The sequence below is a fragment of the Panicum virgatum genome, chromosome 4K, assembly GCF_016808335.1.
Source record: "Panicum virgatum strain AP13 chromosome 4K, P.virgatum_v5, whole genome shotgun sequence".
NCBI classification, from domain to species: Eukaryota; Viridiplantae; Streptophyta; class Magnoliopsida; order Poales; family Poaceae; genus Panicum; species Panicum virgatum.
This window is the reverse complement of record NC_053139.1, coordinates 12,586,224-12,606,322: the sequence shown is the minus strand read 5'-3', so window position 1 is coordinate 12,606,322 and position 20,099 is coordinate 12,586,224. Positions and strand designations below refer to the sequence as shown.

The 20,099-nt window shown below is 47.8% G+C and overlaps 4 protein-coding genes and 1 long non-coding RNA gene across 7 annotated transcripts; 2 read left to right on the top strand and 3 right to left on the bottom strand.

Moving 5' to 3' along the window:
- Positions 1-3,364: 3,364 nt before the first annotated feature.
- On the bottom strand, positions 3,365-4,621 carry LOC120703170. The gene is made up of 3 exons (XM_039987182.1): positions 4,373-4,621; positions 3,985-4,091; positions 3,365-3,823 (listed from the first exon to the last, which is right to left on the bottom strand). Exons 1-3 carry the CDS (start codon positions 4,581-4,583, stop codon positions 3,395-3,397), a joined length of 747 nt encoding a protein of 248 aa, XP_039843116.1. The 5' UTR covers positions 4,584-4,621; the 3' UTR covers positions 3,365-3,394.
- LOC120703171 lies at positions 3,822-4,179 on the top strand. Its single transcript, XR_005686824.1, has 2 exons — positions 3,822-3,989; positions 4,098-4,179. It is a non-coding gene; the product is annotated as an uncharacterized LOC120703171 (long non-coding RNA).
- Positions 4,622-5,721: 1,100 nt separating the features above from the next.
- Positions 5,722-9,711, bottom strand: LOC120701902. Its single transcript, XM_039985707.1, has 6 exons — positions 9,544-9,711; positions 7,484-7,570; positions 7,256-7,395; positions 7,058-7,138; positions 6,285-6,349; positions 5,722-6,022 (listed from the first exon to the last, which is right to left on the bottom strand). The coding sequence occupies exons 1-6, from the start codon at positions 9,709-9,711 to the stop codon at positions 5,817-5,819; spliced, it is 747 nt and encodes a 248-aa protein (XP_039841641.1). The 3' UTR covers positions 5,722-5,816.
- A 2,157-nt stretch (positions 9,712-11,868) lies between these two features.
- Positions 11,869-16,058, top strand: LOC120703168 (putative pentatricopeptide repeat-containing protein At3g23330). 2 transcript variants are annotated; one of them, XM_039987181.1, is made up of 4 exons: positions 11,869-14,242; positions 15,030-15,057; positions 15,189-15,280; positions 15,612-16,058. In XM_039987181.1, the coding sequence occupies exon 1, from the start codon at positions 11,962-11,964 to the stop codon at positions 13,903-13,905; it is 1,944 nt and encodes a 647-aa protein (XP_039843115.1). In that variant the 5' UTR covers positions 11,869-11,961; the 3' UTR covers positions 13,906-14,242; positions 15,030-15,057; positions 15,189-15,280; positions 15,612-16,058. The 2 variants fall into 2 exon arrangements, with proteins under 2 accessions (XP_039843115.1, XP_039843114.1); XM_039987180.1 differs by having other exon boundaries at positions 11,946-15,057.
- Positions 16,059-16,494: 436 nt separating this feature from the next.
- LOC120703167 lies at positions 16,495-19,336 on the bottom strand. Of its 2 annotated transcripts, none has more exons than XM_039987178.1 (8): positions 19,186-19,336; positions 18,955-19,068; positions 18,309-18,841; positions 17,920-18,017; positions 17,763-17,787; positions 17,535-17,655; positions 17,310-17,444; positions 16,495-17,043 (listed from the first exon to the last, which is right to left on the bottom strand). In XM_039987178.1, the coding sequence occupies exons 3-8, from the start codon at positions 18,799-18,801 to the stop codon at positions 16,833-16,835; spliced, it is 1,083 nt and encodes a 360-aa protein (XP_039843112.1). In that variant the 5' UTR covers positions 18,802-18,841; positions 18,955-19,068; positions 19,186-19,336; the 3' UTR covers positions 16,495-16,832. The 2 variants fall into 2 exon arrangements, with proteins under 2 accessions (XP_039843112.1, XP_039843113.1); XM_039987179.1 differs by having other exon boundaries at positions 18,955-19,083; positions 19,186-19,332.
- Positions 19,337-20,099: the final 763 nt, after the last annotated feature.

The following is a 20,099-nucleotide window of genomic DNA, read 5'->3' as shown; positions in this document are numbered from 1 at the left end:
CTTGCCGGCCCGCTGGCGAGGAGGGGGTGAGTCATCCTTAGAGGACTGCTCCCGCCGCCCACTGACCCGTTTCGCGAGCTTTTGGATCTCGCGGCAGTCAGCAGCACTGTGGCGAGCGGTGGGATGCACTGGGCATGAACCTCCGCTTCCACCTTGCGGGCGAGGGCGTTTGCCGTGTGTATTCTGGCCCCCAGCCGCTGCCGCCGCAGCCGGCGCCGCTGGTGGCGCTGCTGCTGCAACGACTGGTCCGCCAGAATGCGGCTCCCCACGACCCCGGTTCTTCTTCTTCTTCTTGCCACCGCCCTGAGCGGTAGCGCTGGAGCCACCAGCCTTGGTGTCTCCGTCTTGGGGAGCTGAGTGCCATGCACGGCCCTCGGCGGCCCTGGCACACTTGTCTGCCAGGGAGAAAAGCGTAGTGACGCTTTCCACCTCGTGCGTCGCCAGCTTCTCGAGCATCTTCTCATCACGCACCCCCTGACGGAAAGCAGTAATAATAGATGCATCTGAGATACGAGGAATGGTACCCCCGTACCTTAGTGAAGCGCGAGATGAAAGCCCGAAGCGTTTCCCCGGGTTTTGCCTCACGGCGTGAAGGTGTGCCTCCACACCATGCTGCTGGTAGGCGCTGGCGAAGTTCGCTGTGAACCTTGCACAGAGCTCTTCCCAGGACTGGATCGTCCCAGGTGTGAGGTTCATGAGCCAGGTCCGGGCTGGCCCAGACAAGGCTACATGAAAGTAGCTTGCCATGACGGCGCCGTTGCCACCAGCTGCTGTGATGGCGGTAACGTACACCTGCAGGAATTCCGACGGGTTAGTAGTACCGTCGTACTTTTCCGGCAAGTGGGGGCGGAACTTGGGTGGCCACGCCACGGCGCGGAGGTGCTCCGCAAGCGCAGCACAGCCCACCCCGGCCACCGGTGCCCCTGGCTGAATCCGGGCGTTCACCGGAGGCCTGGGTGCCGCCGCGTCCAGATCGACATTGAGGTTGCGTCCCTCAATGTTGAGACGGCGCTCTCGCGCCCTCTCGACAGCGATGCGGGCATCCTCCCCCGCGCGCCGGCGGTTGAGCTCCGCCCGCAAGTCTTCTGTTCGTGCACCCCTCACGGTGGGGGAGCGCACAGATGCCGACGCACCGCCCTGACGCTGGTGGTAAGGTACCACCGCGTTGCCAGGCGGAGGTCGTTGCCCAGTCTTTGCAGAACTGGGGGAGGCCTGAGCCAGGTGGAGGAGACGGTCGACGTCGTCTCGCCACTGCCTCAGGGCGTCTGGCGAGGCTGCCTCAGCCGGAGGGTTGCGAAGCAACTCCCTAGCCGCGGCTAGAGCTCCGCCGCTCGCAGTCTGTGAGGGGGCCCTTGATGGGCGCCCTGACTCTTGCCGGCGGGCGGCTCGCGCCACCGCCAACGGTGGCTGCTCCACAGGCACGGTTGCCCCTGGAGCAGGAACGCGAGGGGCGTGTGGCGTGGAGGACGCCACCCCCTCCGTCATCTCCACGTCGTCCACACGAACCATGGGGACGAAGAGGATGATGAAATGCGACCAGCTAGCGTCCCCTACCTGGCGCGCCAAATGTCGTGGTGTTGCAAACCACGGCCGGGTGGCGGAAGGCACCCGCCCTAGCCCAGAGGGTGTGTACTCAGGGGGTAGCTAGTCTTAGATCGATCTCCCTCCAGAACACAAGAAACACAGCCGGATTTAGAGTGGTTCGGGCCGCCGGAGCGTAATACCCTACATCCACTGTGTGTTGTATTGCCTTCCCACAAGCGTGAGGAGGTGCGAGAGTTTGAGTCTGTATGGATGTGTCCTGTGCACAGCGAGCGCCTCCCTTTTATATCTCAAGGGGGCGCGTACACAGTCGTTGGATCCCCGACAGGTGGGTCCAACGATGTAGTATAACCTAACGCACTGTTCATGCATTATGGCGTTGCAGGCAAAGGAGATCTTTCTCTTGGATTCCCTCGCCTGCTCCCGGAGCCCTTCGTCCATCATGTCCTAGCGTCGTCTTGTCAGGTCGGGCCCGTCGCAGCTAGTGACACCGCCCGTCACATTGCTTAAGCGGGCGGTGTAGCTTGCGGCGTAGGCGGCATGATGGAAAAGTGCCGTGCTGTCGTATCCGTTTAATGCTACAGGCGGGCTCTGCGCGGGCGCGGCCCAGGCGGCTGCACTGTGCTCCTTGGTAATACGCGGCGCGCAGCGGGGCCTGACAAAAGGCTGTCTTGTGTACCACGGCGGCAGAGCACGCCTTGTCTATCGCATTAAATGCGGTAGGTGGGCGAGTCTTCCTCCGGAAGGCTCGCGCACGATCCCACGCCTCCGGGACACGTGGCGGCTTCGGACCCCTACACGGTGAGGGGAGTCCGGACGGGCGTAGGAGGTCCCGGACCCCTCTGGGGGTCCGAGGCTTCGGCGGTCAGCTTGGAGCTTCCCTTCCATGGAGACACGTGGCGCCACCGGACCCATCCTCAGGCGGGGAACGGTCCGGGGCCGTTGGCCTGGTGAGGGAAAAAGCCTGGCCTGTGGGGCCTGGCTACTCCGTCTCTCCCGCGCAGCTACGGATAACTACGCGGGTCCTGCTTCCCTGCAGTAAGAGTGGGTATCCCTGCTGCAGGGTACCGACACCCACATTTCGCCGCCTCTGCTGCCTTTCCTCCGATCCTGCCGCCTCTGCGCCTCCTCCGACCGCGTCGCCGCCGCCGTTGCTTGCCCGCCGCCTCCTTCTTCTCCTCCTCCTCAGCCGCCGCCGCCCTCCTCTGCCTCTGCCCGCCTCTGCCTCCTCCGCCGCCAGCCCCTACCTCCGCACGATGCAAGACCAGAGGAGGAGGATGAAGGATAGAAGGTGGTGGCGCGGCTCCGTCCCCTGGCAGCGCGGCACTGGAACCGGCGGCAAGGCGTCGCCGACGCCCAGACTTTTTTACCGCTCGGACGCCTAGGTAAAAACCTTGGTTGTTTGGAGTTATCTGTTCTGAATAAGTTAATCGGATAATACGCCAGACGCAAATGCAGCAAAGATTATCATTATGCAATGATCACAATTCACAAACACATCTGACAGAGCTATAGCACCTGCACACACAGAGCACATTTTAGTGTTTCGCCCTCTTTCAGCTGGGACCCCTAGCCAGCTAGCCTCCTACGCTCAGGAGGGCATCTCGTGTTACCAGACACCAGCTCCTGTTCATGTTTACACTTCTCCAAATGAACCAGCGACCTGGGTCCCGCTCCTGCCCAAAAATCTACTGTGCCTCGGTCAACTCCTGTCATCCTGTGTCCACTCCTCTCTCTATCTACTGTCCTCTAATCCTTCAACAGGAGCTTTCTCGTTTCCTACGTTGAGATCGTTAAGCAATCTTGATCTCTCAACCGGCCGCGTTCCTTCGTGTTGTCGCCGCCATCGTCGTCAGGGTAACCCATCGTCGTCGAGGTGATCCGCATCCGCGCTGCTCGAATTCCGTTTCAATTTCCGGAAGATCTCGTCGAGCGATTCCGTGGCGGACGGCGCGTTCGTCCCGAGACTCGGGGACGGGCTCAAACGGAAGAACTTCTTGGAGCCCATGCTTGCTCTGAAGTTCTGAAGACCCATCTTCATTGAGGCCCACCTTGAGGCCGTTTCAGCTGGTGGTGATTCTGGTTCTGTACTCGCGGAAGGCGGCTCTTCTGAGCTTTCGGCCTCAAGGTTGATGGAGGCCGAGGAGATCCCCTTCTGCACTTGCTCCACTGGTTTCAGACTGCTGCTTTGGTCTCTGACTGAAGAATATTGGTAGGCAATGTTGCCACTGTGTTTCGTTTGGGTGGTTCGTTCTGGAGTCATTTCAACTGTCGGTTCACCCTGTGCAAAAGAAATTGAAGATGAACTGAGGGTGAGATTCCAACAAAAGAAGACTGCAGACTCTCTTTTTTTTTTGGAACGAAAAGAAGACTGCAGACTCCTGGAGGAAACAAAGTAGCACCACGAGAAAGGACTGATGATGCAATAAAAAATATTCTCACCAGTGGTACATTTCCCGATTCGACGTCTTTGCCTATACTGCTGAAATTTCTTGCTAGTGGAGTTGCATGCTCACTGACCTTGCGTCCCTGTTCCATCGAATTTCTCTCTGCAGAAGAAAGCAAAATACATCAGGCGATATCAGACAGAACCAGCAAGAAAAAAGGATTGAAAAAGCAATTAGAACGAGGATTGAGAAAAAAAAGGATTGATGGTTCCCAAACTGCAGCAGAGTTTGAGTTGTGCTTCCGTGTAGGTATGATACATGTTCCTACCAATGCAGCTCTCAATTCATTGACACAATTGAAATCCCATATAAGAACATAGTAATAAACAAAAGAAAAGAGGATGTGTGGGGTAACAAGAAAGGATAAATTATGCAGTTCCTACCTTTCTGCAGAATAAACATTCCAGATGGATCCAACCCATCCATATCTTCTTGATCAGTCCAGCACTTGAACCTTTTTAAGCTCCCAAAAAATTCCATCAGATGCTCAAAGAAATTACAAGCGACCAGTAGAGTATAAACAACCATAATGAGTGGGTAGATTTTGTTGAAGGTTCTCCCAAAGAAAGGAACAACATCACCAATGTTTCCCATTCTCTACATATCAGTACAAGAGATAATCAGTCAAGCAGTTAACTGTTTCAAAAAAAGAAAATAGCATTCAAATGATGCTAGCACACCGATACAATAACCAGAGAAATTATGCATTGTGGATTTGCAGTAAAAAAATTATCCTCCAAACAACTCCCTTTCAGAGAACTTGACCATCATTGGGGAAGCTGCTGAATCTGAGTTAGGGCAGTGTTTTAAATATTTCTTTATAGGCTTCACAAAATTAACTTGGGTGATATATGAATTTTGGATAAGTGATTATCTAAAGAGCAATAAATCCTGAACTGGGAACCTGTATTTGGCATGCAAACTCTAAGCTGGTAATTGTATAACGTGTTTAAACTTCTGTTTCCTAGTGTACCCACAAAATACTTTCCCTAACGAATAAGAAAATAAAAATTGGTGTTATCAATTTTTTGTCTTGCCAACCAACATCAAATATAATATTTTGAGATGAAGAATGGATACCCGAATAGCACATATTGATTTTATATTATTGCCGATAATATAGTACAAAATACAGGAAAAGAACATATAAAAAATATCACCTTTTCAAAAGTAGTTTTAGCATTACCACCAAGGTGAATGAGATTCAGGAAGTTGTAAGAAATAGGAGGCGCATATCTTGCAACCATTCTGCAAAGAAATATTTGGTGCAAAAATCATACTAAGATGCATTAATTTTAACAATTCATGCCATTCAAAGCACCAGAAGATGGAAAATTGGGAAACTTACGAGCAGATCATAAGCAAGCTGACCGAACTAGTTTGTCCTGGGGTCAAGGAATAGAAGAGCATCATCCCTATCCTAAATAGAGAATAATATGTGCAGATGCACATGTACATCAGGGGAACAAACGCAGCAACCTGTTAAGAGGCAACTTGAATTAGCAAAAAATAAAACATTGCTTTCTGATTTTTTCCCCTTTCATGAAAAATTACACTTAGTAAAAGGAACAACATACTTTTTTACACAAGAAACAACAATATTTGATCCTATAAAAGAATAAATTATGACAAGCCATCAGGGAACATGTTCACGGATTAAAGCACAATTAGTTATGTAAATGACCACTACAAACGAGAAGAATAGGATTAAACATAATCTCATGCAAAGAAATCATGCTTTAGATAGCCATATTACCATATATGTGTGTGATAGTGGGGGTCCTGTGCATTTTACTCTGAATTAAAGGCAATGATGACAAGGACAAGTTACATCAATAGAACTGACAAACTCCATACCTGCACTAGAACTTCTTGCTTTCCTACAGCATTTATAAGATTGGAGAAAAGTGAAAGATCAACATCACTTGGTAGCAAAGTAGCCTCAGCTAACAGTATGGAAGCTGAGATGCAGCCAAGGATTACAGAAAGTACTCTCATAAGTTGCTTTTTCAGTAAACAACGCCAAATGAACTCTGAAAATGTCAACGCCATTTTTATCAGTTCCATAAATTATTGAAAGAAGATCATGGAGGTTAGCTAGAAACCCTATACACGTCTTATATGATAACTGAGAGGGTCAGGTAGACATATTGTTGCTATAACATTTCTTGAAACACTGTTAAAATTACACGTCATGAATAATTGTCAAGTTACCGTTTATGATTAGTACAACTAGTAGAATCTTGCAAGACATTTCCAATTGTTACATTATTAGGAGATATTGGAGGAAAATACCTGTGGAGTCAAGGAAGGACCCCATGGTTCCTGATCGATTTTCCCTGAAACTTGATAGATATTTCCTGTAAAAGTAAACAATGAATGAGATACAAGATGCTTGAAACAGACTTCTCGAAATATTTCGTATGATGATGACTGGTAAGCTGATAACCAGCTTGCAACACTTGACGATTGAGGCAGTTTGCACAAAAGTTAATGCATATATGGTGAAATGTCATGAGTAAATATACTGAAATATCCATGATAAATACTGATATGTCCATGTTTATTACCACTCAAGTGCATTGAAGGGGCCTAATGTATTAATTGTTTGAACTGAACATATCAGTACGCTAGTCAGCACTTATCCTACATGATAAACAAAGCCCAGCAAATATGTTCTGTTTATATGCAATATCAATCAAAATTCAGATAAAGATAGCTTAAGTCAGTGGAATATTTACAGTGGTAAAAATAGTAAAAAGAATTCCCAAGATAGCTTATTGTAATATGATTAGACAAAATAAAAGACACATCAACATTCTTCTGAATTTTCCCAGTAAAAATATATTGTGTGAAAGACCTGTACTGTAACTACCTGTGGATATACCTAAATTACAGTTGATTGTGCTGTAACAAACTCATTTTCCTTCTAATACAAAGATACACAGTTCTCCATATTCTCAGAAAAAAGGATATAAACCTAAAATACCAACAAGAAATCTTTTACCACAAAAGCACATTTCATAAACTGGCATAACCATTTCTACACAAACATAAACAATACTTACCATCCACTGGCACCGCGTTGCTCATAGTTTCTAATAGTGTCTTCAAGCTCAAGGGCTTTCATTACACAATTCAGATAATCACTGCAAAAGTAGAATATAAAATTAAGCACAGTAGACATGAACAAATGCGAGCCTTTCTTTTTAATTAAAAAACATGGTATAAAAGCTATCAACTTGTAATGGTCTACTGTATCGTACCTTTTACGCCTATAATACTCCTCATGTGCTCTCCTAAGTTGACGTCGGAGCGTAGCCATTGTTTTATTATCAGTATCATAGTCCATATCATTTTCCCCTAATTTTCCACCAGAAGGCTTGAATAATGCATCATCTTGTAGCTGAGGGAAAAAAGGATGTGAGGTGATGAATTGTTATGACTAATCCAATATTTAAATGAAACTTCATGTGGTACCTGAAAATCCATACCATTCGAGCCAGCATATTATCAATGATATCCATGCAAGGTCTTAATGGATCGCGCTTGGACATTTGATTCGAGGTGGATTGAACAACCTAAGATCAGGCAAGGAACAGTTCTTCAGATAAATGCAGTGATCAGGATATGACTATTTGGAATCTAGAAAAGCACATACATATATTGTACTGCAATATTCTTGGTGAGCATGATCAAGCTTTGTAGACATCTTGGCAACTTTGTGAGATAAAAATTGGAGGCGGTGAGTCCAATCAGCATTTCTCCATATGTTCCTTGGAATTTCGCTCAAGCCAAAACCCAGCAGGAAGGCACCTGTCACTAAGCCAAAGGTATTTGAGCATGCCATGGCAAAGCCCAAGATACCGTGAACCCTGCCAGCAGACAATAATTTAAGTTACGAAAGTGAAACAAGAATTCAAATGAACCCTTCTCCAAACAAAGATTGAAAAAGGGACTGAACACAAGAAACAAAATGTTTGTCAAGAGATATTTAAGGAAGTGGCTAGGAATTGGATAGATTTCAAGAGAGTTAATTGTGGCCTTTTGTTCCACTGCAGTATAATCAGAGCAATCACATTTGCACCCCAGATGCAGATACATATTAGATTGATCAAGGTTTATACAATCATGATAGAATTCTAAACCATACCAATTATGACGCATGATAATAATCAGGAGGAGTCCAAAAAGGCCAGTGGATCCCACAATTGCATAATATGTCATATTCTTTTGGATGCTACTTTTTAGCCTTCCTTTGAATGTGAAATCTCCAGAATCTTCATAGCCCTGAAGAGTGGGAACAATAGACCTGTTCAGGTAGATAGATAGAATTTCAAATGACAATACTGTAAATTTACACTGCGGTCTACAACAAACAACCTACCAACTGCTAACCTAAATAAGGAAGTAAGTTGTTCACTAAAAAAAGTTAGGCAATTAGGATGCCCCATAAGTACTTTTTCTTATGTTAGCCACAAGCCCACAGCTCAGGTGAGAAACAATGTAATATTGTAAAACGAAATAGCAATACCAACCAAGAGGCCAAAGATTTTATCCATGGTTAGTGCTTGTAGAACGCAGGGCAAATAAGAGACCATGTCAAAGGACCTAGTTTATCTAGTAAAGGGAAACAATTAAGGTAAACGTTGACGTTGACCAACTGTGCAGTTAAAAAATCAATGTTTACGCAACGGTGTCACACTGCATCAACGTTATGCAAATGACATGTCATGTTTATTTGAGCTCATCATAAGAAACACAATCATTCCCGGTCTTCCCAACACTGCAGCTACGGAGACAGAGTGAAACACGTTTTGTCCGTTAATATGCAGTACAAACAAGAGCGCACGGGATCGCTGACATACCACGCTAGGATAAATGTGCTCCAATACGACCAGCTCCAAAAGAACCCGACGTCACTGTTCTGATTTCCTGAAATTGCCTGCAATCCGATCATAACGGGTCAGCCGGCGCGCCAACAGATTGAAAATAGGTTAGCTTGCAGACCAGTACACGAGTATAGCGTAACAAGTAACGGCGCGAGTGGATTGTATGAATGTACAAACTGCGACAGCAAAAGTCTAATCCGTTTGTTGATGGTGATTGTTTGCTTAAGCTTTTAATTATGCAGCAGGAGTTGACAAGCCATTGAAGCAGTCTAATGCGGCTAATTTGACGATTTCACCACCTAAGTACCTAACCCCCAGTCACTCCCGCGATTGATTTCACGATTTTTTACCTTGTTATTAGTATTGACATTACCTGCACAGAATGATCTGAAATCATTCCGCAGCAAACTAGTAGCAACGGGTTCACATACGGTTCATCAAAACTCCAATCTCGACGCCGCATTTTACCAGTATGGCAGTATCCATCCAAAACTACGGCGCCTCCCATGTTATTCTGATCACGTATGGTCACGGAGCAAGCGCAGCTTAATTCCTCGGAAGCCCAAATGATCACACTAAGCAGGAAGCTGACAGAGAGGCCGCGGCGGCGGCGCAGCGCTAGCAGCGTGGATCGAGCAAGGAGGGGGCGGGCGGGATCGCACCGTCCAGATGTCGGTGGGGACGAGGACGACGAAGGAGAGGGAGCAGAGCCAGGCGTATCCGACGACGGCGAGCACGCGGGCCGGCACGGCGGGGCCCGCGAAGTAGTGCAGCGTCGCCGCCACCATCCCCACCGTCAGCGGCAGCGATATCGCGTAGAACACCCACATGTCGCCTCTCCGGCCCGGGCTTCCCCGCGCTCGCTGCGTCGATGAGAAAAGACAGAACCGGAGATGAAGTGCTGCGCTGCGCGGCGCGGCTTGGCGGGGAAGGAGGCGCGCCGGGGGCTCTTAAAAAGCTTGGGCGGGCGTTTTGGCGGCGAGGTGGGGTGGGGATGGTGGGTGGCGTAGCCGGGACCAGACCGGTTCAGCTGCTCACGTGGCTGGCGGTGGGCCCCGGCCACCCCGCATGGAGTCGGACGCGGACCCGTTCCGCGCCCTCCGACCGGATCGTCGCCGGGGTGGGGTGGCGAAGTGAAGCGCCGCCGCCGGGCAACGCAAGCAAAGAGCGTGTCAAGTGAACGCATCGGGCCCAATCATGCGTCGCGCCCTGCATTAACAAATCGCGATCAGATGCCTCCGTACGGAGGTTTTGGGCGTGCCCTGACTTCATTTTGGGGTGGTTATTAAAGTATAAAGCAAAACGTTCTGGTGAGTGCAGGACTCTGTCAAAAACGCATGCGTCGCCCCTGCATACCGATTACCGCGACGTGCATGTATGTACACACGGGGGCTACCCGGTCACACCTCTAATAATTAAAGTGTCAGATTACTCGGGGTAAATTGTTTCGGCCATGTCGTCAGCTGGAAGGAGACATTGGCGACTTTGATCCGTCAACTGTTTTGCCCATAGGCCATAGCCTCCATTTTTAAAGGGAACAAAAACTCATCTGCTTAGTGTTTTTTTTAGCAAACTCGTCTGCTTAGTCTCAGGGTTCGCGCTCGCACCACCACTCTCCCATGGCCTCCTATATAACTTCTGAAACCATAGCATCCTATATAACTTCTGAAAGATGTATAAACTATGTATCTATAAAGCCTATTAAACCCAAATTAGATTCAAAATATTAAAAAAAATAGTTCAATATTTGAAAATAATATATTCAACATTTTTTAGAGACTATTTCAACATCTCAACAAAATAGATTCAACAAACCAAAATCTAGATCAACATTTTTTTCAATCCATCTTCTTCGGCGCCGGTGGGGAGCGGGGACGGCGGCGCGCGGCGGCAGAAGCAGCCGTAGCAGCGCGCGCGGCAGCAGCATCAGTAGCGCCTAGCAGCAGCGCGCCGTGACGCCAGGGTGCAACAGCGGCGGGCGAGGTGGCGGCGGCGCCACATGGTGAGGAAAGAGGAGGAAGAAGGTTATAGTTGAAGAGATCCAATGGATGAAAAAGTTTGTATGAATCTCAAACATTGGAAGGTAGAGAAGAAAAAATGTTGCGGAAGATGAATAGAATTTCCGACTCTCCCTCTCGGAAAAAAGGAACTTTGAAACCGTTCCCGACGGCCCGCAAGGCCCAATGATGGGCAACAACCAAGTTTATGGGCCGAAACTTATGAGAGGAGGCCTGCGGAAACATGGTGGCCCATCAGACCTCGAAACACAGTACTCATCCAATGCACATTCCTCATTTTCAGTTGCTGTGTGTACTCGACTAAATTGCCCTCCCCTCTGAGCCGGCCCTGCCAACTAATTAGCTGTGTACTTTTTTTTTAAAGAAAAAAGACTAATCAACTGTGGACTCTAGCTACAATCTCCCTGATTTACTGTGGGAGACTCTTGTCTTGTCTTATAGACCTTAATGTCGCCGTGTTTACGAACTGGTCATTCTGGTGTGACGTGTGACAGTGAACATGTTCCTACCCTACGGTGCGATCCGTGACTTGCGAGTGTTTTTGAGTACGTAGTTAAAAGTCATTTATCAGTGTGTCGCTGTATTATGGAGATTCAATATGGTACTGTGGTTTGGATGATACCGACATGAGCTGAATATTTGAAGCAATGCATGGTTAGGTGGTCTGGATAATTTAAGGGCCTTCAAATTTGATCTAAATAATTTAAGAGTCTAATTTTATACAATTTTAAGCTAAAAATTTTAAGAGTCAAATTAAATTGCAAAGAGACCACTAAGACCATAATCCATTATCACCTTTAGGTTTGTGACGCTCTCATATAACATGTTTTCAATCAGGTTCCAGTATGTTGGAATTTGTGATATGATACATATATGTTTGCTTCCGGCCGGTTTCACACTATCGTCCTCAGTTTCAGATGAAAATGCAAAGCTAAAAAATGGCGAGAGCCTTTTCCTAACTTTCCTCCCACCCGATGCTAAAAAAAAAAACTTTCCTCCCCCCCCCCCCCCCCCCCCCCCCCCCTCATCCGTCCCGTCACCGCCTACAGAATCGATGCCGCCATGGAGCAAGCAACTTTCGCCGCTGCCGCCCATGCACCGTCTCCACCTCCGCTCTCGTGGGCTCACCAGATCCGCATGGCCGCCGCCCAGGGCCACTTCCGCGACGCCGTCTCCGCCTTCCTCCGAATGCGCGCCTCCGCCGCTCCGCGCTCGTCCGTGCCGACCTCCCTCCCCGCGGCGCTCAAGTCCTGCGCCGCCCTCGGCCTCCGCGCCCTCGGCGCCTCCCTCCACGGGCTGGCCATCCGCTCCGGCGCATTCGCCGACCGCTTCACCGCCAACGCCCTCCTCAACTTCTACTGCAAGCTACCAGATTCGGATCTCCGCCCCTCCGGTGTGACCACCGTGGATGGCACGGGATCACCGACCGCATTGGAAAGCGGGCGGAAAGTGTTCGACGAAATGCTTGAGAGGGACGTGGCGTCCTGGAACACTTTGGTGCTGGGCTGCGCGGAGGAAGGGAGGCACCAGGAAGCGCTGGGATTGGTCAGGAAGATGTGGATGGATGGGTTCAGGCCCGACTCGTTCACCTTGTCCAGTGTGCTGCCAATCTTTGCGGAGTGTGCTGATGTCAAGAGAGGCATGGAGGTGCATGGTTTTGCGATCAGGAATGGGTTTGACGAAGATGTGTTTGTTGGCAGTAGCCTGATTGATATGTATGCAAATTGCACTTGGACCGATTACTCTGTGAAGGTGTTCGACAATCTCCCAGTACGTGACCCAATTCTGTGGAACTCCATGCTCGCAGGGTGTGCACAAAATGGTTCGGCTGAGGAGGCGATTGGAATATTTCTTCGGATGCTGCAGGCTGGAGTTAGGCCTGGGCCTGTGACTTTCTCGAGCCTCATACCTGCTTGTGGCAATTTGGGGTCGTTGCGCTTCGGGAAGCAGCTGCATGCCTACGTGATCCAGGGTGGGTTTCAAGATAATTTGTTTATATCTAGCTCCCTGATTGACATGTACTGCAAATGTGGGGAAATTAGCATTGCCCGTCGCATCTTTGACAGGATGCCTTCACCAGACATTGTATCATGGACCGCTATGATCATGGGGTATGCACTGCACGGTCCAGCAAGAGAGGCTTTTGTGCTGTTTGAGAGAATGGAATTGGGAAATGTGAAGCCTAATCATATCACCTTTCTTGCGGTTCTGACTGCATGCAGTCATGCTGGATTGGTGGATAAGGGCAGGAAGTATTTCGATAGTATGTCGGATCATTATGGAATTGTTCCTACTCTACAGCATTGTGCAGCACTTGCAGATACCCTTGGCCGTGCAGGAGAGTTAGATGAAGCATATAATTTTATATCTAAGATGCAAATAAAGCCAACTGCATGTGTGTGGTCCACATTGTTAAGGGCTTCCAGAGTGCATAAAAATACTTCATTGGCTGAGGAAGTAGCCAAGAAAATTATGGAGCTTGAGCCAAGGTGCATTGGATCTCATGTAGTTTTATCAAATGTGTATTCAGCTTCTGGGAGATGGAATGAAGCAGCACGCCTACGGAAATCTATGAGAAATAAGGGTATGAAGAAGGATCCGGCTTGCAGTTGGATTGACGTGAAGAATAAACTGCATGTGTTTGTAGCTCATGATAGGTCCCATCCTTGGTATGATAGGATTATTGATGCACTGAATGTTTTCTCAGAGAAGATGGCACTCCAAGGATATGTGCCTAACACAGAGGATGTTGTCCAGGATATTGAAGAAGAGCAGAAGAGATATGTGTTATGTGGTCACAGTGAGAAACTTGCTATAGTGTTTGGTATTATATGCACACCACCTGGAACCACAATTCGTGTGATGAAGAATCTCCGAGTCTGTATTGATTGCCACACAGTAACAAAGTATATTTCAAAATTAGCTGAGAGGGAGATTGTTGTGCGTGATGCGAACCGTTTCCACCACTTTAAGGATGGAAATTGTTCCTGCGGTGACTTTTGGTGATTGGACAACGCTTTGGGATATCATATGTTTGTGAAATGAGTTCCTACTGCATGTTGCTATACTGAGTGTGGGAAATTGATGGAAAGGATCCTTCCCAATCTAAGTATTTTCCATCATGACAAGGATATAAGCTATTTGTATATTTCTGAAATTTTAGTTCAATCCCTAGGCCGAACTTAAGGTTGCCTTTAGTTTAGAAAACCAAGTCGGTTCATAATGAGGCAGTCAGTCTCATACTCTCTTTTGAAGACTATAGTGAGTTGGACTAAAGAGGGCAGTAAGCACAATTGAAAGCCATGCACATCACCATATGTCTTGATTCTTTGAACACATTAAGGTAAACTTACTGGTTTTACAATCAAATGGCTGCTTTTTCATGATATAAAATTCAGCTGCAGTGTGTTCCCCATATAAACCATTTTTTGCTCACAGATTGTAGTTTCTTCTCAGTTCGAGGATAAAAAATGTAGTTTCTTCTGAAAAACGTGCCTAGGCATGGTCGCCAAAAAAATGTAGTTTCTTCTGATTAAAGTACCTTTTGTTGTTCTGTAGCTTCCATTAACCTACTAGCTAGGGTATGCTCCATTCCTGGAATTATTATCTTTTCACCATCGAATCATGGTCACAGTCATGGGTCACCTAATCCCACACCTGCATAAAGAATACATTAAGTTACGGGTACGTGAAGTATGTTTAATTGATTAATCATCCAGCCTTGATGTCCAGAACTTAATCATTATAATCCCACGCTGTATATTTGGGCAAGTTTATACATTAAGAATACATTAAGTTTAATCTTGCAGTAGCTGCTTGTCCAGAACAGAGGCAAGTTTTCGTAATGCTTGACAAACCCACTGCCAGATGCTCATCTCTCCAACGAACATAGGATATAGGTCGCTATGTACAAACTCTGTAATTACTGATAGTCAAATCAATGCTTTGTAGTAGTGTGTAATTATTTCAACTGTTTTTTTTTTTGCCATGAGATGGGAGAACTTGAATGATAAATCAATCTTTAGTCCTGTTCCAGTGATCGTTCACTATCAGGATGTTGATGTTTTTCGGTTTAAAATGATTTCATTTCTTCCCTTTGTTATTCTGACATGTAAAATTTTGTGCTGCAGCATTCTTACTGGGCTCTTGTCATTCATGGTAAGTTGTTCCTTGCACGTCACTATGTGTTAAATGCCCAACGTCTTCCAAGCGATGCTGGGCATTTCACTTTCAAGAACTCCTTGGTTTACCATGTTATTTCTCATCGTGTTTGATTCTCATAATTTCAGATGGATGATGCTCTGACAACTGGAAGCATCAAGACTTAAGATGCAGAGAAGAGACGCTTAGCAAAAGCTTCCCTTGCATACAATTGTGAGAGGTAGATTCATTTATCTGGATGCTAATTCATTTTGATTGTGTTCTTTCTACATAACTGAAAATATTGTTTACAAACTAACCCTTCAGAAACAGATTGGGCATTAGCTTCTGAACACATTGTGTAGGAAATATACTTTTACATGAAAGAAACAACTTAATTTTGTCAGGAGGCTGTGTTTACAAAGTGCAAGGGACTCATGTTGACTGTGTTAAGTTCCTACGTAAAATTGTTAAACTGTGGTCATTTGCTCACTAATATTTGTCCTAATAATTACTTTTTGTCCTACAGTTACATACTATCTGCTCACTAATGTAAATGTTTCTCTTTGCAGCGAAAACTGCCCGCACTTCAGGAAACTGTTCCCAGAGTACGTTGCGAAGTACAACCAACAGCAACAATTGGAGAACACCGCCGCAGAACCAGAGCCCCGTGAGAATCCTGCTGCCCCTGCTCCTTCTCCTGCAGTCCAGTTGTGGCCAATAGAGCGCAGCCAGTGGCAGAGGCACGTCGCGAGAAGAACCAGAAGAAAGCGGTCCCCTTCTGGATGGTTCTGGTCATGTTTTCAGTTTTTGGTGCCGTGATGGCCTTGCCCCTAATGCAACTTGGAGAATAATAAATGACTGAGAAAGTGTGATACCGGGGCGTAATTTTGTATATTTTCTACTGGCCTTCCTCTTGGAGTCATGTTGGTAAACATGTGATGGTAAATCTGTAGAACTGTATTCTCTCTCGAATCTTGACAAGAAGCATCAGAAGGTCGCTCATTTTCTTCTGTTTATTTTCTTCCTTCACGCCCACCCTCATTAACAGTCGTCTGCTAGCTTCAAAGATAAGTCATCACCCTTCCTATTCCTAAATTGTTAATCGGTCTTGCTCTTTTGAAATTTCTCCCCAGATAGGCGTACTTCATCTGCTTCCTGGGACAATTTTTTTTTCTGGAGCTGCAAATTTGTGCCGCCACGCTTTGCTGTTACTCACATAGGGTGAGCGATTCCTGTCCCAGACTATTGCACTCACAAATATGATCTGGCAACCTCAGCGTGGATTCATTGCCACCAACAAGGCAACATTACTGGGACCACCAATCCAGGATCAGGTTGGACGCCACAATTGAAGTAACGTTTCATCAAAATTATAATTATAGAAAGAACGTTTCACCACTCAACATAAAGGAATGATACTTCATCCTTGTTGTACCTACTACCTTCAATGCATTCATCCGAACGGCATGTGGATGATCCATTATTATTAGCATCTAAATTCATCTTACCATATGGCAATGTCAATATATACATACTACACCCACCTTAGGGCGAAAGGATGAAAAAAAAGGCAATGCCTTGATTGGATCTAGGACAATGTTAAACTGGTTCGCCTCGACCAGCATGTGGCAACGAAACAATGTTCACTCACCAGTCCCTCAGCAAAGATATGAAATGCCCTAGCCTGCGCTGACAGCTTTGTGTATCAAAAACAAAGTTCTATTCACCCCTAACGCATTTCTTCATAAATCAAGAAATAGGAAGCACGCTTCTCACACTGGAGAAGAATGTCAGCTCTCAGGTACTACCCAAGAATGAAGTTTCTCCTCCACTTCTTCCCAGTTGTGGACCTTGGTCACCAGTGGATGCGACTCGTCAACCCCAGTCTTGCACCAAGGGTATGAGTTGTCGTAATCGAATAGCAGCACCCTCATGCCATCATTAGCACACTCCATAGCATATCTTGGGTTGTCATCTATTAAAACCTGAGCACCAAAAGATCTGCGAGGAATTGCCATGGCAAACAAGTTAGTCTTATAAGTAGAAACAGAAAAAGTACCACTTGAAACAGTTCCGAGCAGACAAGATATGCGAAATATTGCTGAGGCGTGTTGCCTCAGAAATAATAAAAAACAGACAAGCCTGCCGCAGTTCAAACCACTGTTGTGCATTTGGGGAATATGGACCCAGGTTACAATGTTACTACAATCTCTAATATGATTGAGAAAACATCCTCCCCCTCAGTGAGCCAGTGTCTTAACTCTTACCTGCAAATCTCTGATTTTGGTCTTGACTTGCCCTCCAAAGCAAAATGGTTCCCAAAATGGATCTGCTCAAATAAGCCTGGATAGTACTTCTCTATCCACTCTAATGTGTGATTCTTAATCGCATCCTGCCGAGATCTTTCCAAAATAGAATACCATTAGGCCAACTCATATCAGACAAGACAAATTGATTGAGTCATTTAAATCAAATTATTGGGAAGGACTTACGTTACTATAGACAAGCTACAGAATGAAGAAAGATTTTGGAGAGCGTCTCGAGCACCGGGGATAGGCTGTATACCATTTTGGAAATAATGGGTTGTGAAGAACTCGTGGACAAGATAATTAGCTGCAGAGTATCAGAGCAATGCCCAATTTCATATGGTGAATTGTATGTTTAAGAGGCCAATAAGTGTGATTCCAAATGAAATACAAACAAGTAGCACCAGGACTCACCTCTTTCACGAGAACAGTTCCATATCTGGATAGAATTTTTTTTAAAAAAAGTTAGAACTCCCCCGTTGGAGAAAACTGAAACGAAAATGTGACTAACTAAAGAAAACTAGCTGCAGGATTTGAGTATCTTTTAAGGAAGCTGGGAGTGTATGCTCACCCTAAAGAACTCATACACATGGTATTCAGATACTGTGTGATTCCAAGAATAACGATCAGCAATAAATTTGTTTAGTGCTGCAAGAAAGCTTCCAAGAACTGCAACAAGATACAGCAAACAAGATAGTAAGGAAAGATCAATTATAAGAAAAACACAAGCTTGACCTGTACAAGATAGGCATGACCGGACAATATTATGATATTGTAAATTGTGGTCATGGCTACATGTATGTTTTGGGGCAGTGTATGTTGTTCAGTTCATAATTTGCCAATTTGGTTCTAGCTAAGCACCACAAGGGTAACAACTCAAACGGGAAGCAGCAAGAATAGTCAGCTACCCAAAACTGAGATTTCAGAGATGAGCCGACTGCAGTTAACATTTCACAATACCTTCATCCACATCAACAGCAACCACCATCTTAGCCGCCACAGCCTGCTCAGGGAACCCCAGTGGCTTCCCTCGCCTGAAAGCGCCGTTTCCGTTCAGGGTCTTTGCGGTGGCAGCGGCCTCCTCCAGCGGCAGGACCTCCGGATCGCGCATCAGCTGGCGCTGCCTGGTGAGCACCTGCGCCTTGATCCCCGCCGCCTCCCCGTCAACCCTCCTCCTGAACCCGCTGCCGCCACCGCCGTCCTGCCGCCCCAGGCACCCCTTCAAGCTGAGCGCGCCGCTCGGCGCAAACCTCTGCCCACCGGCCAGATGAAGGAACCCCATCTTCCCCGGCAGCACAGCGCGACCCTCGCCGTGCGCAGCGGAATGGCTGAACCTGCAGAGGCAGGCGCGGTTGACGGCCGTCGGCATGGCGGGGCTAGGGTTCTGCTTCCACTCCCGAGGCGGTGGCCGGAGACGATCCAACAGCGACCGCACGGCTCTGCGGCTTAGCATGTCGCCACTAGCATTCCTTCCCCCGGCTACCCCAAGAAACCTGCACGCCTCAGCATTCGGCAAATCGGATTCCGTTACAGCCCAATCGAGAAAAGGAGAGAGAAAAAAGAAAGAAAAGAAAGGCAGACCGCAATCACCGGCGGAATTGCTTGCCTGAACACGCGAGATCAGGGATGAGAACGAATCGAATCCCCCGGTGGCGAGGTCGGCGCCTCAGTCCTCTCCCTCCACAGTCCTCACACCATCATTGAAGTCGCATAGGAAGACCTACAACTCAATGGGCTAAACAGGATTGAAGACAGGTTTGTAGTAGCGCCTATAGGGGGGAGAAGCACAAATTGGGGCGGATGGATCTACGAAGCTACGGGAAGGAAGAAGACTTACCGTACGGATTAAACAGGAGGGCCGGCCTAGTTCTTGGGAAATCCGTTGGGAAAAGATGAGGAGTGGGGGTGCTTGCTGGGAAGGAGGGCCTGGCGGAGGCGCGCCAGGAGCAGAGGGGAAGTGGAAGGAGGAGAGAGAAAGGTAAAGAAGAAACAAACACTCCTTTTGTCAGCCATCTGCAGCTCCAGCTCCAGCTCCAATCCAACAGAATTTTCCTCTCGTACCACTCCAGCCACCAGCTCCGGCCAACTCAACAGTATTTTTCTCTCACACCATTCCAGCTCCAGCCTACCGAACACAGTGAAAAAAAAATGAACGAAATCCGGACGGAATTCTCTCTCCTCGTTGCTCCACGTCATGATGACGTCGTCACCATCAATGTCTTTAACAGGCTCCAGCTCCGGCTCCAAAACCGCCTCCACGTGAAGCCCTGCCAAAGAGGGTGAAAGGGGGCGCTCCACGACTAGCTCCGACTCCAAGTCCCGAAAAACCCGGTGACTGGAGTTGTTTTGGTGAGGCGGCCCCTCACCCATTCCAGCCTTGCCCCAGGTGGAGCCCGCCGAAGGATGACGGCGCCCGCGTCAGCAGCGAGAGTAGAGGGCGGAAGCAGTGTGGCGGCCGGCGACGGGAGGGAGGCCGAGGAGCAGGCGGCCGGGCAGGGCAGAGGCCACTGGAGGCACAGAGGTGCCTGCGGCGGCGCGGGGCGGGGAACAGGAGCAGGGCAAGTACGGGCCCGACGGTGGCGCGAGCAATGCAGGGCGGTGGCGGCGGGAGGCCGGCGGCGGAGATAGCCCGAGGCGTGGCGTGGCGCGCCGAGGCCGGGCAGCGACGGCGGCGGCGGGAGCCCGTGGCGCGACGGGAGGCCGGTGGCGGATGGGGGCTGGCGGCGGTGAGAGGGGAGGTGGGGCGGCGGA